At 38.4% G+C, this 24,494-nt stretch overlaps 1 protein-coding gene across 2 annotated transcripts in view; it reads left to right on the top strand.

Moving 5' to 3' along the window:
• The window catches only part of RPF2 (ribosome production factor 2 homolog), a 36,907-nt gene that overhangs the window by 2,674 nt on the left and 9,739 nt on the right, over positions 1-24,494 (top strand). For both annotated transcript variants that reach the window (XM_032408064.1, XM_032408063.1), the window contains exons 3-8: positions 2,473-2,510; positions 7,460-7,499; positions 11,693-11,774; positions 12,604-12,680; positions 18,403-18,502; positions 24,368-24,470. In XM_032408064.1, coding sequence (XP_032263955.1) covers positions 2,473-2,510; positions 7,460-7,499; positions 11,693-11,774; positions 12,604-12,680; positions 18,403-18,502; positions 24,368-24,470 — 440 coding nt within the window. The remainder of the gene's footprint in view (positions 1-2,472; positions 2,511-7,459; positions 7,500-11,692; positions 11,775-12,603; positions 12,681-18,402; positions 18,503-24,367; positions 24,471-24,494) is intronic.

The following is a 24,494-nucleotide window of genomic DNA, read 5'->3' as shown; positions in this document are numbered from 1 at the left end:
CATGGAGCTTGAACTTACAACCCTGAGATCACAAGTTGCACACTCTACCTACTGAGCCAGACAGGCGTCCCTGCACACTAATTTTTCAGATGGTATTGAAATTATTTTAGGAAACTTTCAGCATACTAGTTTAGGCTGCTGGAGAAATACATGGATAAGTTTGCCTTGCCTTAAGAACTGCTAGTCTTAGAGAAAGGCTCAAGTTGGAGGTTATTTGCCTTGGCAAGACACTAACCACTGGTTTTCCTTGAAGCAACTACTGTAGTTCCCTTAGTAAATTTCACCTGGTTTCAATTACTAGAATTTGGTTTACTCGCATTTAAAGAATATATCTAGTTTGTAAAGTGAAATAACTGCATATTACTGTCTATTCCTTCAGCAATACCGAATACTGTGCTAGGTGCTGAGGATTAATAGTTATATAAGACACATCTATCCCTTCAGTGAGCTTAATGAGGGAGACCGGCAAGTAAGAAATTATAGCACTGTGAATTAAGTGCTCTGCTGGAGGCATGTGCAGGGTAGGATGGGAGGCAGAGTTAAAATCCCATAAGGGTAGCCACACACAGAGTGGGCTTCCCAGAGAAGATACTTAACTTCGTTTTGAAGGAGGAGTTAGAGCAAGTAGGAGGAGAGGAAGAGGAGGAGAAAGTCTTCCAAGGCTGAGGAAGATACTTGTGCAAAAAACAAACAAGCAAAAAAACAACAACAACAACAAAGAAGGGAATGTGAAGGAGCATGATGCATTTGGGGAACTGCAAGTAATTGGGGATGGCTAAAGGGAAAATGGGCTCTATGGAGCTAGAAGAACAGACAGGGATCAGATAACATGGAGTTTGAGCTTTGTTCTGAAAGCTCTAAGGAACCATTGAAAGATTGTTGGTGACAGATATGATCAGCTCCTTTAATCGGTTTGACCAGAGAAAATTGAGAGTAAATGTGGGAAACTAATTCAGCCATTGCTGTCAGGCAGGTAATGAGTATCTGGAGTGTGGTATTGCAAGTGAAAATGAGAGATGATCAGAGAGACTAGATGTTGAGGGTAGAAGTGTCTGGGTTGGGTTCTTGATGAGTGATAATGCCAATTAGAGAATATACCAGGTGGAGCAGGTTTGGAGAGAGAAGTGGTATGTTCAGTTCAGGACCTGTAATGTAAGTGATGAAGATAAAAACTTTATGTTTTTTTCTACCTCTGTAGCCTGATGTTTAGCCCAGTGTGTGGCACATGGTAGATGCTCAGTAAATGTTTAATCAGTGATTAGAAAGCATAGTCTATGGAGATACCTAGTTGGTGGTTGAATATTTAGGCCTTGAATACAGCAGATAGGTTCTTTGACTTAAATCAACTAAGTAATTGAATAGACTTTTAAACTTGACTAAACTCTCTATGCTTGTTAAACACAATGGTTCAGATATCTGAATGTCTAATACATGTTCATCTTTCTGTCTCAGTGTCATTGTATTGGTAGGATACTGGCCCTGTATTTAAGTAAGCTCTAAGAATAGCACACTATTACACGTTACTGTGGTAGTTAACATTCATATTTATGATTCTTGAGTTGTCACTGTGGTAATGTGCATTACACCAAGGCAGGGAAACATTTGGTCAAGAATTATTAAAATTTTTAGTATTGAAGGGGTTCCTGGCTGGCTCTGTCGGAAGAGCATGTGACTCCTGATCTTGGGGTTGAAAGTTTGAGTCCCACGTTGGCTGTTGAGATTACTAAAACAAATAAACTTAAAAAAAGAAAAAAAAAGTTTAGTACTTAAAAAGATAGGTTTTACTGCTGAATTTCCTTTGTTCATTAGCTCTGATTGTTGATGAATGATCATTTTTCATTTCATCGTTTCCGTCATTTACCCCTTTTCCTAATGCAAGGGAATGCCTTAGGTCTTTGTTATTCCTTGTGGTAGAGCAGAACTGACCATACAGGTAATAAGTGATTATTAGTGAATGAGTGGAAAGAAGTAAGAAAAAAATGAAAAGAGGGTTGAATGACAGGAATTTTTTAAAGGGCTGTGTTTAAACTCCTGAGTAGTATTCTGATTGTCATCACCGGGACACTTTCTCCGTTCTCTTATCTCCAGACAACATTATTTCAACTCTGTCAGCCTTTTCTGATAGGATTTATTTTTTTGTTCTCTTCTGCTTTTCTTTCTACTCTCAAATAAATAGTTTGTCTGGAAAGAATGGAATAGGTAGAATTTAAAGAAATGAAAGGAATCATTTAAGTTGGACAGATTTTTGAAAGGGCCTAGAAACTTTAGATTAAGGAAGTGCAGTTTAAGTTAGGTTATTAAGCTTATGTTGCAGGTTTATATAAGTGATTAAAAGGGAGCCAAGCAGAAGACATCAGAATAGGATTCAGGGACCAGGTAATCTTGTATAATGACTGATACAATGCAATTTAATTTTTGCTTCCGCTTTTCAGAATGTAATTTGTTTTGAAAGCTATAAATTATGTTTTACAGTATGCACTGAAAAAACCGTATGGAGTTCTGTATAAAAAGTAAGTAATGATTTATTTTAGTTTAACTTATATTGTTCTACTATAAAAGTAGCAAACAGTTACTTTATGGGAGATTTAGAAAAGTATTTTGTTTAAAAAACATGACGGTTCCTTACATATAGCTACTAGTATTTTTAAAATTTATTTCTTTCCAGTTTGTGTTTTCATTTGTATTGAATACTTATATAGTTGTAATCTTAGCATATATATATTATTTTGAAATAATTACAGACATACAGAAAAGTTGCAGCAATTAGTAGATTTCTCATAACCTTCACCCAGCTTCTCTTAATGTTGCATCTTACATAACCATAGTATAGTTATCAAAAGTAAGAAATTAACATTGGTACAATAATGTTAACTAAACTGTAGACTTGATTTGGTTGTACCAGTTTTTCCAGTAATAGCCTTTTTCTCTTCCAGGATCCTACAGTGCATTTAGTTGTCATGTCTCCTTACTCTCCCATTTGTGACAGTTCCCCAGTCTTTCCTTTTTTGATGACTTTGACACTTTCGATGAGTACTTGTTAATTATTTTGTAAAATGTCCGTCAGTTTGGATTTGTCTTAAGTTTCTCATGAACAGATTGAGCCTTATGCATTTTTGGCAAGAATACCACTAAAGTGATGTGCTTTTCTCCGTAAATCATACCAGGGAGTACAGGATGTGTTACGCTGGTAGCATTAACCTCAGTTAAAGTGAGTCTGCTTGGTTTCTCCACTATAAATTTACTATTTTTCCCTTTGTAATTAATAAATGTTTGGAGGAAATACTTTGAGACTCTGCAAAAACTATGCAAATAATTCTCTTTCTCCTCACACTTTTTCTTACTCATTTTAGCATCCATCAATGGATCTTGTCTACAGAGGTGATTACTGTGGTGTTGTTCTAATGGTGGTTTTCTATCTCCCTCATTCCTTCTACATTTATTAATTGGAATTTTGTAAGGAAAATCTCTCGCTTCTCCTCTGTTGAATTACTCATTTATATTAGTGTGGACTTACGGATGTTTATTATATTCTTTGGAGTTATAATCCAATGCTATCATTATTTTGTTGCTCAAATTCTACCTTTGGCCTTTGGGATCTTTTTCAGGTTGGCACCTGTGCTTTTTCAACATGCTCCTTGTATTTGAGTACTTCCTTTCTGGTGCCACAAGATGCTCTACACTCATCTTTTATTTTTCCTTGCAACAGCCCTGGAATCAACCCCTTCTCTGTGGAGCCCTGTTTCCATATATTGGAGACTGGTAATTTAGAAACAAAGATCTGGGCACTAAGTATGCTCTGTTGCTCTGGGAGTGTCATTGTCTCTAGATCCCCTCAGCAGACAGAGCTTGAAAATATGTGTTATGCGTATTAACCTGTGCATACATGCACATCTAAATTTATATTTATGTGTTTTAAAGACTGAGTTCATATCGATACTTCCTAAAAAATCATGCGTTCATACTAATACTTCCAATTCCAGCCCAGTGCCACAGACTTCATTCCAGCCTTTCTTCTTTCCTTGTAACTTTTTTCTTCTGACAGTAAGAAACCTGGCTTTCATTATTGATAATATACATATTTATTTATTTGTATAATTCTAGTACATACGTAGTGTCAGAATTTCCAACCCTATAAGCAACAAATTAACTAGAGTGTAGAATGTGTATATAGTTCTTTGTGTCTTTAGCTTTAGAGTATCCAGTTCAAATACTGTTTCCCAATGGAACATAGGTTTTTTCTGCCTCTTTAATGTGATTGTGTTATTCCTTTAAACTACAATTGGGGTCGTTTATTACAGTTTGTATTCTGTTTTGGGTTTTTCTCCACATCCTGGTTGTTGTTTTAATTTATGTATGTAAAATTTACTCTTTGTCGTGTATAGTTTTGTGGGTTTTGAAAAATGCATTGAACTGTGTCTGCCACTACAGTTCATGATACAGAAACAGTTCCATCATCCTGAAAATTTCTTTGTGCAGTGCGCTCTTGTAGTCCATCTCTCCCCCACCCCTTTAACCATCGAACTGTTTTCCATCCTTATAGTTTTTCCTTTTTCCGAATGTCACGTAAATGGAATCATACAACAGATAGCCTTTGGAGTCTATTTTCTTTCATTAACAAAATGTCTAAAAATTATCTGTGTTGTTGCCATACATTAAATTTTATATCAAGTCTTTTTCATTTATATTGTAAACACTTTTCTATTGATAGGTGATCCTTTAGGTATTATTTTCATTGCCAGTATAATGCCTATTAAATGGTTATACTAAAATTTACTTGTAACTTAATTTGGGGGAATTTAGGTTTTTCTGTTTTGCCATTCTTACAAATAATGCTAAAATGGCCATTTTTACACAAATGAGTTATTCTTTTGAATTAGTTCCTACATGAGATTCCTAGACATGAGATTACTGGGTACAGCTTCATACCCAATAGGGCAAATTAATTATATTGCTTTTTGAAAAGATTGTCCTTTTGACAGAGTGTAATATATAAGTTCCATGGGCCATTACCTACTTTTGGTTTATATTTTTAAGCTAAGAAGTGAAAAACATACTTTGTTTAATTTGTATTTTCTGTGTTTCCAACAGGTCATATTTGCTTATTGTGAATTATAGCTAGCTGTTAATCATAAATGCTGCAATAATTTTTCTTGGTTTGCCTTGCGCATTGTTAAAAATAATACTCTTTTTTTACTGATTATAAAAGTAATACATATTTCTCTTAGATAATCAGGATAATGGAATAAGTAATCACTCATAGCACTATGTACATTCTGACATATTTTTTTCCCTGTATATTTTCTTTCTTTCTTTTTTTGAGTATAGTTGACACACAATGTTACATTAGTTTCAAGTGTAAAACATAGTGATTTGTTAAGTCTATACATTATGCTATGCTCACTGAAAGTGTAGCTATCATCTGTCACTATTATGATATTGACTATATTCTTTATACTGTATCTTTTATTCCCATGACTTATTGATTCCATAACTGGAAGCCTGTATCTCCCACTCCCCTTCACCCATTTTCATATCTGAACAGATATTTTCTATCTGTACATTTATTCTTTTTTTAAAGATTTATTTATTTTACGGAGAGAGCACATGTGTGAACAGGGGGGAGGGGGAGAGAGAGAGAATCCTCAAGCAGACTCCCCACTAATTACAGAGCCCAAGGTGGGGATTAATCCCAGGACCCTCAGATTATGACCTGAGCTGAAATCAAGAGTTGGCTGTTTAACCAACTGAGCCACCCAGGAGTCCCTATTTTATTCTTTAAGCAAAATTGAGATCATGTTGTATATAGATTTTGCTTCATAAAAATGATGAACTATTTTATAGAAACTTCATTTACATAATTAGAAATCAGAAATTATAAGTGAAAATATAAACACTCTTCCCAGAACAACCACCTCTCATTAGTTTCTTACATATTTTACCAGAATTTGTCAATGCATTTTTTTTTTTTAAAGATTTTATTTATTTATTTGACAGAGAGACACAGCGAGGGAGGGAACACAAGCAGGGGGAGTGGGAGAGGGAGAAGCAGGCTTCCTGCTGAGCAGGGAGCCTGACGCGGGGCTCGATCCCAGGACCCTGGGATCATGACCTGAGCCGAAGGCAGACACTTAACGACTGAGCCACCCAGGCGCCCCTCTATGCATATTTAAGCAAAGAAAAATATTTATTTGTATTTCTTTCCCTTTTGCATGAAAGATAACATGTTTTACCTACTGCTTCTCCAGCTCTACTACTAATTTTCCTGGTCCAATGCACCATTTTTTTCTTTCCCTTCTGGATTACTGCAATAGCTTCTTACTAACTCTTTTCATTCTTGCCATACTACATTGCATTCTCACATAGTAGACAGACAGTCCTTTAAAAAGAAAATTTTAGGGGTGCCTGGGTGGCTCAGTCGGTTAAGCGTCTGCCTTCGGCTCAGGTCATGATCTCAGGGTCCTGGGATCGAGCCCTACATCGGGCTCCCTCCTCAGTGGGGAGTCTGCTTCTCCCTCTCCCTCTGCCTGCCGCTCTCCCTGCTTGTGCTCTCTCTCTCTCTCTCGGCCAAATAAATAAATAAAATCTTAAAAAATATATATAAAAAAATAAAAGAAAAAGAAAATTTTAGGGGCACCTGGTTGGCTTAGTTGGTGAAGCAGCTGCCTTCGGCTCAGGTCATGATCCCAGGGTCCTGGGATCAAGCCCCACATTGGGCTCCTTGCTCAATGGGGAGTCTGCTTCTCCCTTGCCCCTCCCCCTGCTTGTGCTCTCTCTCTCAAATAAATGAATAAAATCTTTAAAAATAAATAAATAAAAAGAAAATTTTAGTCTGATCTTATCACTCCTGCCTGAAACTCTTCAATGCTTCCTGTTACTTTATTAATATCTACATTCCTTACCTTGATCAACAAGGCCCTACATAATCTGGGCCATGTCTTCATCTTTGGCCTTATGCCCCACCATTTTCCCTTTGCACACTAAGCTTCAGTGACACTTGCCTTCTTTCCATTTCTTGAATAGTCTGAGCTTGTTTCCATCTCAGGATCTTTGCTTATTCTGTTCCTTCTTCCTAGAATACTCTTAGCCTCAAAACTTTTCAATGGCTTATTGCTTATCTCTCAGATCTCAGCTCAAATAGTCATTTTCTACTCTTCATACTAATAGAATACCCTATTTTATTTTTGTCACTACAGTTACTTTTGAAATTTTTATTTTTTCACTAGAATGTAGGCTCCATGAAAGCAAGGGTCTGATTTGTTTTCCAGGATCCTTAGCTCTTACAACAGTGCCTGGTACATAACAGGCACTAAATACATATTTGAATGAATGAATATCCCTCCAGCTTTATTTTTGATCATCTGAATATAAAATTATCTTTATTTAATATATTACTTAATTGTTATGGGTGAATTGCTATTAAGGTTATTAAAATTAAGGTCACCTGTTAAAATATTCTTAGGAAAAACATTACAAGACCATTTGAGGATCAGACATCGTTGGTGAGTACAAGAATTTTTTTTTTTTTTTTAAAGATTTTATTTATTTGACAGAGCGAGAGAGCACAAGCAGGGGGAGCAGCAGAGGGAAAGGGAGAAGCAGACTTCCCGCTGAGCAGGGAGCCCTACGTGGGGCTCGATCCCAGGACCCTAGGACCACAACCTGAGCTGAAGGCAGACACTAAGCAATGGAACCACCCAGGCACCCTGAATCTTTTTTTTTTTTTAAAGTTTATTTATTTTATTTTATTTATTTATTTATTTTTAAAGATTTTATTTATTTATTTGACAGAGAGATACACAGCGAGAGGGAACACAAGCAGGGGGAGTGGGAGAGGGAGAAGCAGGCTTCCCGCGGAGCAGGGAGCCCGATGTGGGGCTCGATCCCAGGACCCTGGGATCATGACCTGAGCCGAAGGCAGACGCTTAACGACTGAGCCACCCAGGCGCCCCTAAAGTTTATTTATTTTAGAGAGAGAGAGCATGCATGTGGTGAGGGGAGGGGCAAAGGAAGAGGGAGAGAGAATCTCAAGCAGACTCCGTGCTGTGTGTGGAGCCCAACATGGGGCTTGATCCTAGGACCCTGAGATCACTACCTGAGCTGAAACTAAGAATTGGTCGCTTAACTGACTTTGTCATCCAGGCACCCCAAGCATCTTTCTGATTTAAGAAAGCATGTAAATGATTATTCAGACTAATCACTGCTCCTTTAGTACTCCTAATTTGTGATGTTTCTGAATTAGAAATCATCCTATATGAGGGAATTTTAATGTAAATTGGAGGGGAAATAAAACATTTATTTATTATTTTGAAATAAGACTTTCATACTTTCAAAAATATGACTATAGATCTTATATTTTACTTTGACCAGTATTATTCACTGCTTGTAAGTATATTGACAGAATTTTTAAAAGTTGAATTATATTTTATGTGCATAATTAATAGATTATCAAAAGGAAGCATGTTACAGGTCTATTTTTATAAAGCAAGTTTGATTTTTAAAAATCTGACTTATTTCTTTGGATATTTTTAGAACAAGGAATGCTACCTGAATTATTGCTAACAATTGTCAGTTGCTTTACTAATCAAATTCCTATTTGAGTGTATTGGCAACCAAACTAAATGAAAAAGACTAGTGAATAAAATCAGAAGCTAAAGGATGGTATATAATAAATGGTGAATGATGAATGGACTTTGGGTATGTGATGATACTGCTTTCTTTCTAAAGAAAACCTTAAAAGAATAAGTGGTTTAAACTAAATTGACTTTAAAAAAGTCAGAATGGGGGACGCCTGGCTGGCTCAGTCAGTAGAGCGTGTGACTCTTGATCTCTGGGTTGTGAGTTCAAGCCTCACATGGGGCATAGAGCTTACTTAAAAAAAAAAAAAAAAAAGATTAAAAGATACTGAAAAAAAATCAGAATGGGATCATGTTCTCTTGAGGGGAACACCATTACTTGTTTTTCCTTTTAGTTAGTGAATTTATTTATTTTTTAAAGATTTATTTATTTTAGAGAGTGAAAGAGAACATGCACATGCGTGCACATGAGCAGGGGGAAGAGCAGAGGGAGAGGGAGAGAATCCTTAAGCAGACACCCCACTGAGCACGCGGAACTTGACATGGGGCTCGATTCCAGGACCCTAAGATCATGATCTGAGCTGAAATCAAGACTCATATGTTTAACTGACTGAGCCATCCAGGCGCCCCTAGTTAGTGAATTTAAAAGAAAGAACTTTTGAATAGAATCTCAGTAATTAATTAGAAGACTAAAAATGAACATTTTCTCCTAATGTAGCAACTGACTGCATTGAAAATTATATTAAGAAAAATCAATATTCAGGGTTTAAAAATATTTTTTTAAAGATTTTATTTATTTGAGAGAGAGAGGGAGGGAGAGAGAGAGAGCATGAGCAGGGGGAGGGGCAGATGGAGAAGCAGCCTCTTCACTGAGCAAGAAGCCTGATGTGGGGCTTGATCCCAGGACCCTGGGATCATGACCTGAGCCGAAGGCAGACACTTAACCAACTGAGAGCCATGCAGGTGCCCCTTTAAAAAATTTTTTTTAAAAAGATTTTATTTGAGAGGGAGAGAGAGAACGAGGAGCGGGGTGGGGAGATTTGCTGAGGGAGAAGCAGGTTCCCCACTGAGCAGGGAGCCTGATGCAGAGCCCGACCCCAGGACCCTGGGACCGTGACCTGAGCCAAAGGCAGATGCTCAACCAACTGAGCCACCTAGGCATCCCAATATTCAGTTTTTTACAAAATTACTTTCATTATAGTCTTGGGTTTTTCACAGTCATTGTTGAAGAGATTGTGAAATTGAAAATAAGGGCTCTAATCCAAAATTCTGTCTCTTTCATATACTGCTTATCAAGGGCTTGCTTTGTTTTGGCACCATGATGCTTTTGGTTGAGTGACCACTTTGTAGCAGTGTTGTGATGTAGAATCTGTAGCATTCTGTACTTCTTTTTCTTTTCTTTTTTTTTTTTTTAAAGATTTTATTTATTTATTTGAGAGAGAGAATGAGATAGAGAGAGAGAGCATGAGAGGGGGGAGGGTCAGAGGGAGAAGCAGACTTCCTGCTGAGCAGGGAGCCCGGTGCAGGACTCGATCCCGGGACTCCAGGATCATGACCTGAGCCGAAGGCAGTGGCTTAACCAACTGAGCCACCCAGGCACCCCTTCTTTTTCTTTTTTTAAGATTTTATTCATTTGATAGAGCACAAGCAAGGGGAGGGGGCGGCAGAGGGTGAGGGAGAACTCCCCGCTGGGCAGAGAGCCTGATGCAGGGCCGCATCCCAGGACCCTGAGCCGAAGGCAGACGCTTAACTGACTGAGCCACCAGGAGCCCCTCTGTACTTCTTTGTCAATCTCGTTTTGATATGACAGTTTTTCTTACATTTGAAATTGTGACTTTCCTCTCTTTGATATCCCACGTCCAGAGATAGGAGATATTTCATTGGATGGAGAAAATCTCAGACTACTAAAGCTCACAATAGTTGTGGAAACAGTGGTCATGTTGGAAATGTGGTTGAATTCCTTCTCCTGACCATGTATCCCTCCAGTAGCACTTCTTTTTTTTTTTTTTCAGTAGCACATTTCTTACACTACAATTTTGGAACTGTGCTTTAGAACAAGAGTTGGCAAATATACCTCCTGTGGGTCAAATCCCTGTTTCTGTGAGAACCATAAAGAATGGTTTTTGTATTTTTAAAGGGTTTCTTTATAAAAGCATGTAAAAGGCCTAAAAATATTTACTATTTGGCCTTTTGCAGATAATTTGACTATGCTTGCTCTAGAATTTTAACAAAAAGTGGACTTTTTATGGAGAAGAACAGTAGAGATGAGTACTATATATGTATGTGAAAGGTAGTTCATGAATAGCTTTGGGGTGTTAGTCATAGTAAGAGAATGTAAAAAGGAAAACATTTTAAGAAAGCATTTTCATTTATTTGGAATTTATTTGGACACTTAAGAAACTTTTTTTTTTTTTTTTTTAAAGTAGGCTCCATACCCACACCCTGCTGAGCACAGAGCTTGACATGAGATCATGACCTGAGCTGAAATCAAGAGTTGGAGGCTTAGGGGCTCCTGGGTGGCTCAGCTGGTTAAGCAGCTGCTGCCTTTGGCTCAGGTCATGATCTCGGGGTCCTGGGATTGAGCCCCGCGTTGGGCTTTGGTCTTAGCAGGGAGTCTGCTGCTCCCTCTCCTTCTGCCCCTGCCCCCTGCTTGTGCGTGTGCTCTCGCTCTCTCTCTCTCAAATAAATAAATAAATCCTAAAAAAACAACAGTTGTAGGCTTAACCGACTGAGCCACCCAGGTGCCCCTATTCATGTGTATTTTAAATGCATGGTAAGATGTACCATTGATGGTAGCGGTAATGTCTGATGAATAAAGGCATTTGTTCAGCAAATGAAATACTTAGTGTGCTGTTTCAAAACTGCATTGGTGAGAATAAATAGTCTCATTTTATTTATTAACTTAAACTTTTCAACATATTTTTAGTCTTAAACTTATTTCTTATCCCTAGGTACCCCAAATCAGAAAAATTGAAGTAAAAAGCTAGAAATAAAGTCCCTTTCCTCTGTTTATTCCTGTCTAGTTCATTAAGTATTCATTACTTTTTTTTAAAGGTCAGAGGTATGATTCTTAAAGTTCTTACATTAATGCACTAATTAGAGTTTTTTTGGTTTTACAGGAATTCTTTTCAAAGAAGTCAGATTGTTCTTTATTTATGTTTGGCTCCCATAATAAGAAGCGGCCAAATAATCTAGTAATAGGTAAATATCATTTACTTTCTTTTTTTTTTTTAAGATTTTATTTATTTGTTTGAGTGAGAGAGTGAGCGAGAGAGAGAGAGAAGGAGCAGGGGGAGGGGCAAAGGGAGAGGGAGAAGCAGACTCCCCGCTGAGAATGGACCCTGATGTGGGGCTCGATCCTGGGACTCCGGGATCATGACCCGAGCCAAAGGCAGATTCTTAACCAGCTGAGCCACCCACATGCCCCTATCACTTACTTTCTAATATTGTTATTTACAGAGTCAGTTTTGTGACTCAGATTAATTGATGGTGTTGAGGATTCAGGAGTAACAAGTAATCTCTAAGCTAGTTTTTTTAAATTTTCCTTGTGACTTTGAATAAAAGTTTTTATCTACCAGATTGCAAGTAAACAATGGGCATGTAAATATTACTTTACCTAAAGTTGCAGCTACTTTCCTGATATAAAATATATGTACCTTAAATCTGTGTTAGAGAAAAAAACACAAAGTAGCATACCTACCCACATAAATGAACCCTTCCCTGGTAAGTTTTGCACTTGGTCTGGCATGGTCACTGGTGTAGGCAAGCCCTTTTCCTTCTGTGGGCCTTTATTTATTCATATAAAATCAGGGAGTTTGGCTCAGTAATTTCCAAGATTCTTTCAGGGCCAAGATTGTAACAGTCTATTCTAGATAGAGTTGAAAGTTTAAGAAAGAGGGGATGTGTTTGGTGGGGTGTGAGGGGAAAAAAGAGGCAGAGACTAACATTTTGAACATGCAGATTAAGTGGGTACATATAAGGTGGCTGTTTGGGAAAAATAAATGTTTAAAAGAAAATGTTTTCCTTCTAGGTCGTATGTATGACTACCATGTGCTGGATATGATTGAATTGGGTATCGAGAAGTTTGTCTCTCTAAAAGATATTAAGGTAAGATACTCCGCATAAAAATACAAGGCATTTTGTAATATTGCTCTTGGGCAATAGTGACATCTTCTGGTGAAGAGTACTGTTACAGTTTTGTACCTTAAAGAAAGAAAGAACTTTATTTTTATCCTAGTGTGCTGAGATAAAAGCAAATTTCATTTTATCTTTACTTTAAAAAGAAGTATTTATTTACAGCATATAACACATATGTGGGTCTTCTGGCAGTTAGACTTCAGAGCGATTATTAACTCTTGTCTGGGCCCATCCCTCTGAATTGTCACAGCACCTATTTTATGGAACCTCAGAAATACCAGAGTTTTCTTTTCTTTTTAAGATTTTATTTATTTAGGGGCGCCTGGGTGGCTCAGTCGGTTAAGCTTCTACCTTCAGCTCAGGTCATGATCCCAGGACTCTGGGATCAAGCCCCACATCAGGTTCCCTGCTCCACGAGAAGCCTGCTTCTCCCTCTCCCACTCCCCCTGCTTGTGTTTGCTCTCTCTCTGTGTCTCTCTCTGTCAAATAAATAAATAAAATCTTTAAAAAAAAAAGATTGTATTTATTTATTTGAGAGAGAGAGTGAGTGAGAGAGAGAGTACAAGCGGTGGTGGGGGGTGAGGGGAGAGGCAGAGGGAGAAGCAGACTCCCTACTGAGCAGGGAGCCCAACATGGGGCTCGATCCCAGGACCCTGTGATCATGATCTGAGCTGAAGGCAGACATTTAACCAGCTGAGCCACCCAGGTGCCCCAATACCAGAGTTTTCAAAGTGAACCCTGTGGTTTTTTTTTTAAGATTTTATTTATTTATTTGACAGAGAGACAGCGAGAGAGGGAACACAAGCAGGGGGAGTGGGAGAGGGTGAAGCAGCCTTCCCGCTGAGCAGGGAGCCCGATGTGGGGCTCGATCCCAGGATGCTGGGATCATGACCTGAGCCGAAGGCAGATGCTTAACGACTAAGCCACCCAGGCGCCCCAAAGTGAACCCTGTTCTAAACCTAGGAGGCTTTAGCTGATCCTACAGTATTTAGGCTGCTGGCCACCAAAATGCTAGTTCAGTCCTTTCCTTCAGGACTTGCATCTTTGAGTCTCCTTTGTTTAAATGGTATAAAATAGAAAGTAGTAAATAGTCTTAGAAAGGCAAGAAAACTGTGCTAATTCAGTTCCTGGGTCCAAATTGGGCTTCTATTCCTTCAGAATTCTGCTTCTGGCTTAATCTGTTCCATCAAATATTCCATCAAATAGTTATTTTATTTAGACTTCATAGCTACCCTGTGTAAGGCTGAAATTACTTTCCCTGTTGTGTAGAGTTGGAGATCAAGGCCCAGAGGAATTCTGTTGGTGACCTGGAGTCATACATATAGTGAATGGTATAACCATGAACATTGAAAGAATGAATATTGAAGTTTGTAATGGAAAGTTACATAATTGTTCTTAGTTTATGGGTCTTTGAGGGTCATGGTATAGTTGAAAGAATTGTAAAATATATAATGACTCCTTTTCCTAGTCTCCCCTAAAAAGAGAACATGCCTTGCAAGTTTTCTGTGGGTTTGAAAAAGCCTCTTACCAGATCCTGACTTAACTTTAGCAGCTTCTTCAGGTACAAGGTAGAACAGTGGCCTGAGATTGGATTTAGAGGCAGAACATTTGGGTTGAAGGCCTGTGTTGGCCATTTAGATGACTTGTGACATGACAAGTCAGTTACTTCCTTGACCTTCAATTGCAATCAAGTATTAAAAAGGTATAATAATACCAGGGGCACCTGGGTGGCTTAGTTGGTCAGCATCTGACTCTTGATCTCTGCTCAGGTCATGATCTGAGGATTGTGAGATCAAGCCTTGTCAGGCTCTGTGCTCAGCAAGGAGTCTGCTTGAGATCCTCTCCCTCTGCCTCTCCCCCTGCTCTCACTCTCCCCTTCTCTCAAATACATAAATAAATCTTTAAGAAAAATAAATAGGTATTCAAATGAGATAATATATGTGAAAATACTAGTTAGTGAAGATAATATTTTAGAAGGTGTTTGGGAAAGCGTATAAACTGTGATGCTTTATTATGGTGGAAGCTCATCTTATTACAGTTTGTCTTTTAGGACAGTGCATGAGTCCTTGGAGATGAGCAGCATATCCCCATTTTACCTTCACCACTGCTGCTACTTGGTCAGCAGTTAGTGGGTGTGAACACTGGCCGATGCGAGCATGCCAACCCCTCCACTCTTTGCATTTCACTTCCTAAGCAAAGGAGTACTTCCATTACTGTGTAGCTTCTATACCAGACCACAAAACCATTATTGTCAGATCTCATTCTAAACAAGAACCATTTAAATTGAATACTAAATTTTCACTCATGGAGCATATCCATTAACTCTTAAAGCCACTAATTGATGATGGTATGCTTACATTGGCAGTTCCTACATAGACTATTTTTTTTTAAGTTTTAAAAAAAATTTTATTTATTAATTTAATTTATTTATTCGAGAGAGTGAGAACATGAGCAGTGGGGAGGGGGAGAGGGAGAAGCAGGCTTCCTGCTGAGCAGGGAGCTGGACGTGGGGCTCAAACCCAGGACCCTGGGATCATGACCTCCTGAGTCAAAGGCAGACGCTCAACTGACTGAGCCACCCAGGCGCCACCCCCCCATAGACTATTAACTGGACCTTACTTTTACTTCATTATTCCATTATAACCTTCTATTTTTAGTTTGTTTTGGAATTGCATGTTTGTTATGCTTTCTTTTCATATTTATTTCCTTTTTACATCTACTTCTTTATTTTTAAGACTTTTTCACCAGTATTTCTTTTCTCACTTGCCTACTTTTATTACCAAGCCAAGCCTCATCCTTTTGTTTACTCTCAAGCAACAGGTGATTCGATTCTACCAGGAAATTGAGTGATTATTGTAGGAGTGTATTTTCTAAGATGTGGCCAAACTTCTAGGGATGGTTATTTTACGTAAAATAAGCCTTAATGAATGAGATGATTAAAATTTAATTTAAAATTAAAATTAAGATACATTGCAGTTGCCTGGGGATATTTTGTTTGGGAAGTTTGTGTATCATTTGTAAGAATTTTTTGCCTTTGTTTAAAAATAAAATAAAACAAAACTTAATTCAGGGGCCCCTGAGTAGTGCAGTAGGTTAAGCGTCCAACTCTTGGTTTCAGCTCAGGTCATAATCTCTCAGCATCATAAGATTGAGCCCTGCATCGGGCTCTGTACTCAGCGCAGAGTCTGCTTAAGTTTCTCTCTCCCTTTGCCCCTCCCTGGGTTCACCCTCTTTTTCTCTGCTCTCTTTCTCAAATAAATAAATCTTAAAAAAAAAAAATTCAGGAGGTTAGTTCAAGGATGTCACATAATTATGATGTTTTTAGTATACTATAATCATAGTACTTAATATGGTATTTGAATTTTTAGTGTCTTATACTATTCAAATAAAGCTCATCTGTTGTAGTTTCTTCTAGTTCTGGGTTTTCACATTGTGAAAAATATCAGTGATCAAAATGTTAAGTACTGTTTCTTTTTTTTTTTTTTTTTTTTTTAATATTTTATTTATTTGCGAGAGAGAGAATGAGAGACAGAGAGCATGAGAGGGAGGAGGGTCAGAGGGAGAAGCAGACTCCCCGCTGAGCAGGGAGCCCGATGCGGGACTCGATCCCGGGACTCCAGGATCATGACCCGAGCCGAAGGCAGTCGCTTAACCAACTGAGCCACCCAGGCGCCCCAAGTACTGTTTCATATAACTTGTTCAGTTACATATCTTTTTAAAGATTTTATTTATTTATTTGAGATATAGAGCTAGAGTGAGCGAGTGAGAGACAGAGAGCATGAGCAGGAGGGGGAAGGGGCAGAGGGAGAGGGAAAAGCAGGCTCTCTGCTGAGTGGGGAGCCCGACATGGGGCTCCATCCCAGGACCCTAGGATCATAACCTGAACAGAAGGCAGATGCTTAACCTACTGAGCTCCCCAGGCGCCCCCTCGTTCAGTTATATTTTTATGATGTGTATACCAGGTCATGACTTAACGTGATTTTTTTTATTACTATGCATTGTGGTCAGGATATTGCATCACTTTCTCCTACCTTCTGTATACTTAAACAGCCCCCATAGACATAGGGGTAGAAGTAGCAGGGTCAGGTCGGCACAGACAGTAAGTGGAGGAGTCATTGGGTCTGGTAGGTCCCTTCAGGCCCTAGATCACGCAGACAGATCTTAGGCACACCTCCTAAGTATAGACAGTTAAGGTTCAGAGTTTGGAAGCAGAGAGTGTCAACAAAAGTGGTCATGGTGAACAGGGAAGCAACGTGACCTCTGGTCCTAGGGCAGAGGATGTTTGTTTTCTTGTCCAGTTTTGTTTGTTTGTTTGTTTATTTCTAGATTTGTACAGTCCTTGATTGGAACCAGAGTAGAGGTGCTAGAATCAACGGAAAGCTCAGACTAACACCCGTTTGCCTTCAGAAATTAATCGTTCAGTTAAAGAATTTTTTTGTTAGATTTTTTCTTCTTTTATTTTTGTGGCTTTTAAAGATTCTTATTATTCACATCATGTTATTCTTTGTATAAAAAAAATCCAAAACAGGACAAAATACTTTTATAGTAAGAGCTTCAGTCATGCCGAGTAAGGTTTGCTCATACTTTCTATAGCTTGTATAAAATTCTGTTGCTTCTCATGTGAATATTTAGTTGGTAGTTTTTTGGTTTTTTTTTTAAAGATTTTTTATTTATTTAATAGAGAGAGACACAGCGAGAGAGGGAACATAAGCAGGTGGTAGTGGGAGAGGGAGAAGCAGGCTTCCCACGGAGCAGAGAGCCCGATGTGGGGCTTGTTCCCAGGACCCTGGGATCATGACCTGAGCCGAAGGCAGACGCTTAACGACTGAGCCACCCAGGCGCCCCTGTTTAGTTGGTAGTTTAGATTAGCCTTCATTTAAAAATACTGTTTATTAAAGATTTTTAAAAATTTATTTGAGAGAGCAAGTGAGAGAGAGAGAGAGAAGCATGCACACATGCACCAAGAGGGAGGAGGGGCAGAGGGAGAGGGAGAAGCAGACTCCGCTGAGCCCGACGTGGGGCTCGATCCCAGGACCCCAGTCCTAGGACCCCAGGATCATGACCTCAGCTGCTTAACAGACTGAGCCACCCAAGCACCCCTAAAATACTGTTTATGTGATACAGTAGGTAACGGTACAGAGGTAGTAAATAATTGAAAGAAATTAACTTTGTTTAGACTCTGAGATGCTGGCTGTTAAAGGGCTATGTATGTTTTGCAGCAATTTTAGCTTTTTATTTTATTCTTTGAATCATTCTTTGACCACTTATTTGACAATGTGAGGGAATGAAACAAGAAACTGTATTTTAATTTAAAAGTTGCAACTGTAGTTTTAAGTCTTAATTTTTTTTTTTTTAAGATTTTATTTATCTGAGAGACAGAGAGGGAGAGAGTTCATGAGCAGTGGGTAGGGGTAGAGGGAGAAGCAGACTCCCCACCGAGCAGGGAGCCCAATGTGGGGCTCCATCCCAGGACCCTGGGATCATGACCTGAGCTGAAGGCAGATGATTAACCGACTGAGCCACCCAGGCGCCCCAAGTCTTTAGATTTTAATCAATATTCATAAACATAGTTTTAGGACAGTCAAAATATGAGAACTAATCACTGTATATAAGTATTGACTACTTTAAAACCAGCTTATAAGTGGTTTAGAATTGATAATTATATCATTATAATTTTTTTTCCATTTCATAGAATAGTAAATGTCCCGAGGGAACAAAACCCATGTTAATATTTGCTGGTGATGATTTTGATGTAACAGAAGACTACAGAAGGCTAAAAAGTCTTCTTATTGGTAAGCATTTTAATACTTATTATCCCCAGGATAGGGGAGGTAGGCAATCTAGGACTGTCATTGGTGACACTTTGCCACTTCACTGTAGGTACACAGCTTTTTCTTTTTGATCTCTTTTTTCCCCCTTTTCATTTTTTGTTTTATTCCCCACTAGCAGGGGAGAGGTTAAGGGATGCTGTATTGCATAGACCATTATTATTTTTTGATGCTATAGTAACTTCAGTATCAACCTATTTATAAAGCATTTTATACTTTATAAAATGCTTACACCCATTTCCTGCCATTGGCATCATTAAATTTAGAAAATTGAAAAGTTAAATTTTCAAGATTGTTATACATCATCAGCTTCGAACTCAAAAACCTCTATTAATTTTTCTTAGGCGGATGTGCAAGGCTTTTTACACTATAACCCCTTATAACTTGTTTTGTTTTTTATCTCTCCCACTTTCCTCCCTCTTTTCCATTAAAAAAGTGGTTTATTGAAAATATATCATGCACTTTCCTATTGTCTTTTCTGATTTCATTCTTATTTACCTAGTTTCTTTCATTCTTGCAAGTTTTAGATCAAGTTTCTTCCCCAGGAAACCTTCAGTGACTTCCCAGCTCCTTTTATCTCATTATCGTTGTCATCCTAAGTGCCAAGCATGTACTAAGTACTTTATATGTATTGCTTTATTCTCACGACCTTGTAAAATTGTCTTACAGATGACTTATTCTTAGTGAACTACATTAGTTCCTAATGATTTATGTAATGACTACATCTTTTCCTTTGTGTTCACAAGTCACCTTCTTAAAATCCAGTATACAGTTATTGTCATTATCTGGGATTGACGTTAAATTTACCTATTTTAAATCGCTTTTTCTCCCCTTTTTTGAAAAGCTGGCGTTATTGTTCTCTGTAATTTCTTAAAGGTTGCTAATAGTAATCCTACTTAATATTTTGTGATCACGATCACTTTTGCCAGCTCTTTTCTAACTTTGGAAAGTAATGTAGTTCGTCCCTAGAGATATAAACTCTTCTGATACACAGCAGCATTTTTTCAAGTTTAAGTAATTTATTCCATCTGAGCTGTCCTTGCACCATTCTTTTTTTTTTTTTTTTTAAAGATTTTATTTATTTATTCGACAGCACAAGCAGGGGAGCAGCAGAGGGAGAGGGAGAAGCAGGCTCCCAGCTGAGCAAGGAGCCCGATGCGGGGCTCAATCCCAGGATCCTGGGATAATGACCTGAGCCAAAGGCAGATGCCCAGCTGACTGAGCCACCCAGGCGCCCCTCTTTTTTTTTTTTTTTTTTAAAGATTTTATTTATTTATTTGTCAGTGAGAGAGAGGAAAGAGAGCACAAGCAGGGGGAGCGGCAGGCAGAGGGAGAAGCAGACTCCCCACTGAGCAGGGAGCCTGATGTAGGACTCGATCCCAGGACCCTGGGATTATGACCTGAGCCGAAGGCAGACGCTTAACCAACTGAGCCACCCAGGTGTCCCTTCTTGACCATTCTTACAAGCTTTACTACAGTTTTTTGGTTGTCCTTCTTTTGGATTTTGATATACTTTGCCCTAGATCACTTTTGGAAAGTTGGAGTATATGTTACAAATAAGTTCTTCTTCTATTTTTTTTTTTTTCGGTGCGAAAAGGTGTTTTTATTAAAGCACAGAGACAGAACCCATGGGCAGGAAGAGCTGCCTGTTATAAGTAAATTAAATTGTACACATGCTCTTTACAAATCTGAACCAACTGGGGGGTGCCTGTGTGGCTCAGTCATGTGACTCTCAATTTTGGCTCAGGTCATGATCTCAGGGTCCTGGGTTTGAGCCCTATGTTGGGCTCTGTGCTCAGTGGGGAGTCTGCTTGAGGATTCTCTCTCCCTATGCCCTTTCCCCCGCTTGCGTTCTCTTTCTCTTTAAAATAAATAAATCTTAAAAAATAAAAAATGAAACAAATCTGAGCCAACTGAAAAACATTTGTGGGTAGACACATTGCTTTCATTTTTCCTTGTTGTGATTATTTATGGTTTTATTGTTGGGATTGCAGTTTTCAAAACTTTTCATTTCTCTTACTAATAATGGCTATTCTGGGAGCACCTGGCTGGCTCAGTTGGTAGAGCATCACACTCTTGATCTCGGGGTCATGAGTTCAAGCCCCATGTTGGGTTTAGAAGTTACTTTAAAAAAATGGCTGTGTTTTAAAGAACTGAGTAGTGCTCAGTTCAATCCTTACTGAAGCTCTTGAGTTTAGTGATACTCCATTTTACAGATGGGAAAATGGAAGGTTAGAGACATTAAGAGCTATTAAGTAGGTGAGCCAAAATGAAAACCAAAGGCTGAGCTTTTCTGCTTCTGCCGCCCATCTTGCCCATGCTGAACAACTGACTCGTTGCAGTCTTTGCTATAGGTTCTTACCTGAATTTTTCATGAATTAAAAAAAAAAACAACAATGAAAGACAATGACCAACATTTCCTTTTTTCAATATTACACACCCCAAAATATCAAGGGTGGTTTTTAGCCAGGATTTCTTGTTCTTGTACTCCATTGGCTCAGATTTTCTGCCTTTTTTCCCCTAGTTCTCCTGTATAATTATCAATTGTCAATATATATTTGTTAAAACAGAGAATGCTTTTGTTTGCTTTTAAGTAGTTTTTATGAGAACTTTATTATTTCGTGCTTCCACTAGATGGCAGGAATAACCACATAATGCAGTGGTGAAGGGGAGGGAGTGAAAACCCAAAAGGAATCTGGGGAAGAAGAAAGGTAGAGGAATGAAGTGAGATTGTCAGGCCCCAAGGGAAGTTGAGTTTTTAATATAAATATGAAGTAAGACCAGCTGTAGACTCCTTGGTGTATGTTTTATGTTCATATGAAATAAAGTAGAACAGTAGGGAAGGAGGATTTTATCAAGGGCTTGCTTCCTTTTAGGAAGTTCTTTTTTTTTTTTTTTTTTTTTTTTGGTAGTTGGCCAGAAAGAAAAGTTAACTTATTAACTTCAGTGTTTTTATGCCAGGTAGCCATTTTGTTCATTCTGAATTTTGCTTCTGTTTTGCTTTCTTAAGTACTATATAAATTTGTAGTTAATCTTAGTGGTCTTGCTTTTCTTTATAGAAAATCAGTAAATATCTATTTTTAGATTCAGTGTATCCTAATTTTTATGGTTACTATTTAATATTACTATTTCTTATATACAAAGATATAGTAAATCAAGTAGTAGGTTAGTTTTATTAAATGTTCCTTTAAAGCCTGTCTTAAAATTTAACTTCCTAACTGGGTTACTTTTTTCTTATTGCCTTTCTTTATATCAGTGGTCATTTTAATTTTTTTTAACCTTTTTCATTTCCTAATTCTTAACTCCACTTGAAAAATATATAATGATGAAAATAACTGCCATAGTTTAGGTCAGGTAATCTGCAGCTTTACAAAGGTAATCATATTAGTCTGCTTGGGCTGCTAAAAAAAATACCATACACTGGGTGGCTTAAAAAACAGAAATTTTTTTTTTTTTCCCCAGTTCTGGTGGCTGAAAGTCCAAGATCTCATTTTCTGATGAGGACTCTTACTGCCTTCTTGCTATGTACTCACCTGGCTTTTCCTTCATGTCTGTGCATGGGAGGGAGGGAGAGAGAGGAGGGAAGGTGTCAGCTTTTAGGGTCTCTCTTTTTTTTTTTTAAAGATTTATTTATTTGACAGAGACACAGCGAGAGAGGGAACACAAGCAGGGGGAATGGGAGAGGGAGTAGCAGGCGTCCCGCCGAGCAGGGAGCCTGATGCGGGGCTTGATCCCAGGACCCTGGGACCATGACCTGAGCCGAAGGCAGACGCTTAACCAACTGAGCCACCCAGGCGCTCCTGTAGGGTCTCTTATAAGGATACTGTCCTATGGGACTAGAACCCCAACCTTACGACATGCCTCATTTAACCTTAATTTCTTCCTTAGAGGCCCAAATACAGCTTCATTAGGGGTTAGGACTTTAACATGTGAATTTGGTAGTGATCGGGGGGAGTAGTGGGGGCAAACATTCAGTTTATTATGGTAATATTCCCTTGTTGTAGACGAAGAAATTGAGATCAGTTAACTTATTTATCCAGAGTAAAGAGCTAGTAAGTGGCAGAATCAGGATCTGATCTATTCTCTAACTCTGGATCCTCTGGTCTTTCCCATCAAAGCCCTGGTTAGCCTTCTGTGCCCTTTCTCAGTATATTTACTCCTGGACACAGCCACGCTTGAGGCCTTATTTTACTTGGAATTGATCCATTGAGAAAAGGTCCAAGCTAGGGCTTTCCTTCTGACCATAACCAATTTTTCTTCTACCTCTTCACCCCCTTACTTGTATTTAGCCAGGTTTTTATTTTTATCTTACTCATTAATATCTCTCTTTATCTCAGCCATCATTCCTGCTCATTTTAGGGTTAGGGGTCTTTTTGGCAGTGTTCTGAGACACATTTTAATTCATTGTCCCTTTGATGTTTCAGACTCCTCTTATACTTTCATTGCTCCATTCCTGGAATCAGCTGCTTCTCTAAGGAGGCCTGAACTTTTTTAAATTGAGAAATTATTTTGGAAATCACAGCCTGGGTGATAGGAATTGTTTCATGGTTGGTCATTGTTTGTAGGCTTTTTTAGTGAACAGAACTTTTTTTTTTTTTTAAGATTTTTATTTATTTATTTGACAGAGAGAGAGCACAGCAGGGGGAGCGGCAGACAGAGGGAGAAGCAGGCCTCCCGCTGAGCAGGGAGCCCGATGTGGGGCTTGATCCCAGGACCCTGGGATCATGACCCAAGCCAAAGGCAGATGCTTAACCAACTGAGCCACCCAGGCGCCCCTGGTGAACAGGACTTTGAAATTTGTTTGTTAAGATAAAATGATTGTTGTTTTTCAAACTTTTTTCATTCACATGCTACCTTCATAACTTTAGCCAAGTCCATGTAGTATTCATAGTGTTGTTCACTGGAGATGTTTCTTTATCCTGACTCCTTTTTTTTACAAGGAAAGTTTATGTTTCTACCATGAATGGAAAATGGTATCTGATAAAATAAATAATACATCGTAAATTATATCTGCCTGTGTATCATTTAAGATCATCTCATGTGCCACCAGTGATATGACTACCACACTGTGGGAAAACAGCCTACTCATGGATCTCAGTGGTTTTTTTCTGGCTTTAACACTTTAGTTTATTATCTTTGCTCACATAATTGAGATTTCTTCTTAGAATTACTTCCATGTTGGCCTCTACCATAAAACCAAGGCTAATTTGATTTAATAGTCAAAGTTTGAACAGCTGTTTTGTGTGTGTGTGTGTGTGTGTGTGTGTGTGTTTAAGATTTTATTTATTTATTTGAGAGAATGCAGGGGGAGGAGCAGAGGGAGAGGACAAGCAGACTCTATGTTGAGTGTGGAGCCCTATGCAGGGTTGGATCTCACGACCGTGAGATCATGACCTGAGCTGAAATCAAGAGTTGGTTGCTTAACTGACTGAGTCACCCAGGCGCCCGATAGAAATTTGCCATCTTAACCTACCTGTGTCATAGATAAAAGATTTTATGCTTTGATTTACATTTTTAAAAAAGTTAATATGCATGATAAATACGATATACGCATATGTTAAGCATTGGCTTAGAGTGAGAACTTCAAAACTGACAAATTACATGGCTCAGTGAACTAAACACACAAAGTCATGAGCTTAAATGGTAGAGGAGTGGGACTCTCAGACATTCTTCAGGGATCAGTTTTTGTGCCACCTTTTTATCTTTTTAGGTATGTATTGATACAATATGGAGCACTTTGCAATCTGGCTTTCTGTAACTGAATTTAAAAGCTTTTTAGTTTTTTTTTTTTTTTTTTTTTTTTTTTAATGATCTCAAATTTGTTTTCAGATTTCTTCAGAGGCCCCACGGTACCAAATATCCGCCTGGCTGGTTTAGAGTATGTTCTGCACTTCACTGCATTGAATGGCAAGATTTACTTTCGAAGCTATAAGTAAGTACATTGTGTAGCATATTT

The sequence above is a fragment of the Phoca vitulina genome, unplaced genomic scaffold (assembly GCF_004348235.1).
Source record: "Phoca vitulina isolate PV1807 unplaced genomic scaffold, GSC_HSeal_1.0 scaffold9, whole genome shotgun sequence".
Taxonomy (NCBI): Eukaryota; Metazoa; Chordata; class Mammalia; order Carnivora; family Phocidae; genus Phoca; species Phoca vitulina.
This window is presented reverse-complemented; position numbering and strand designations above follow the sequence as displayed.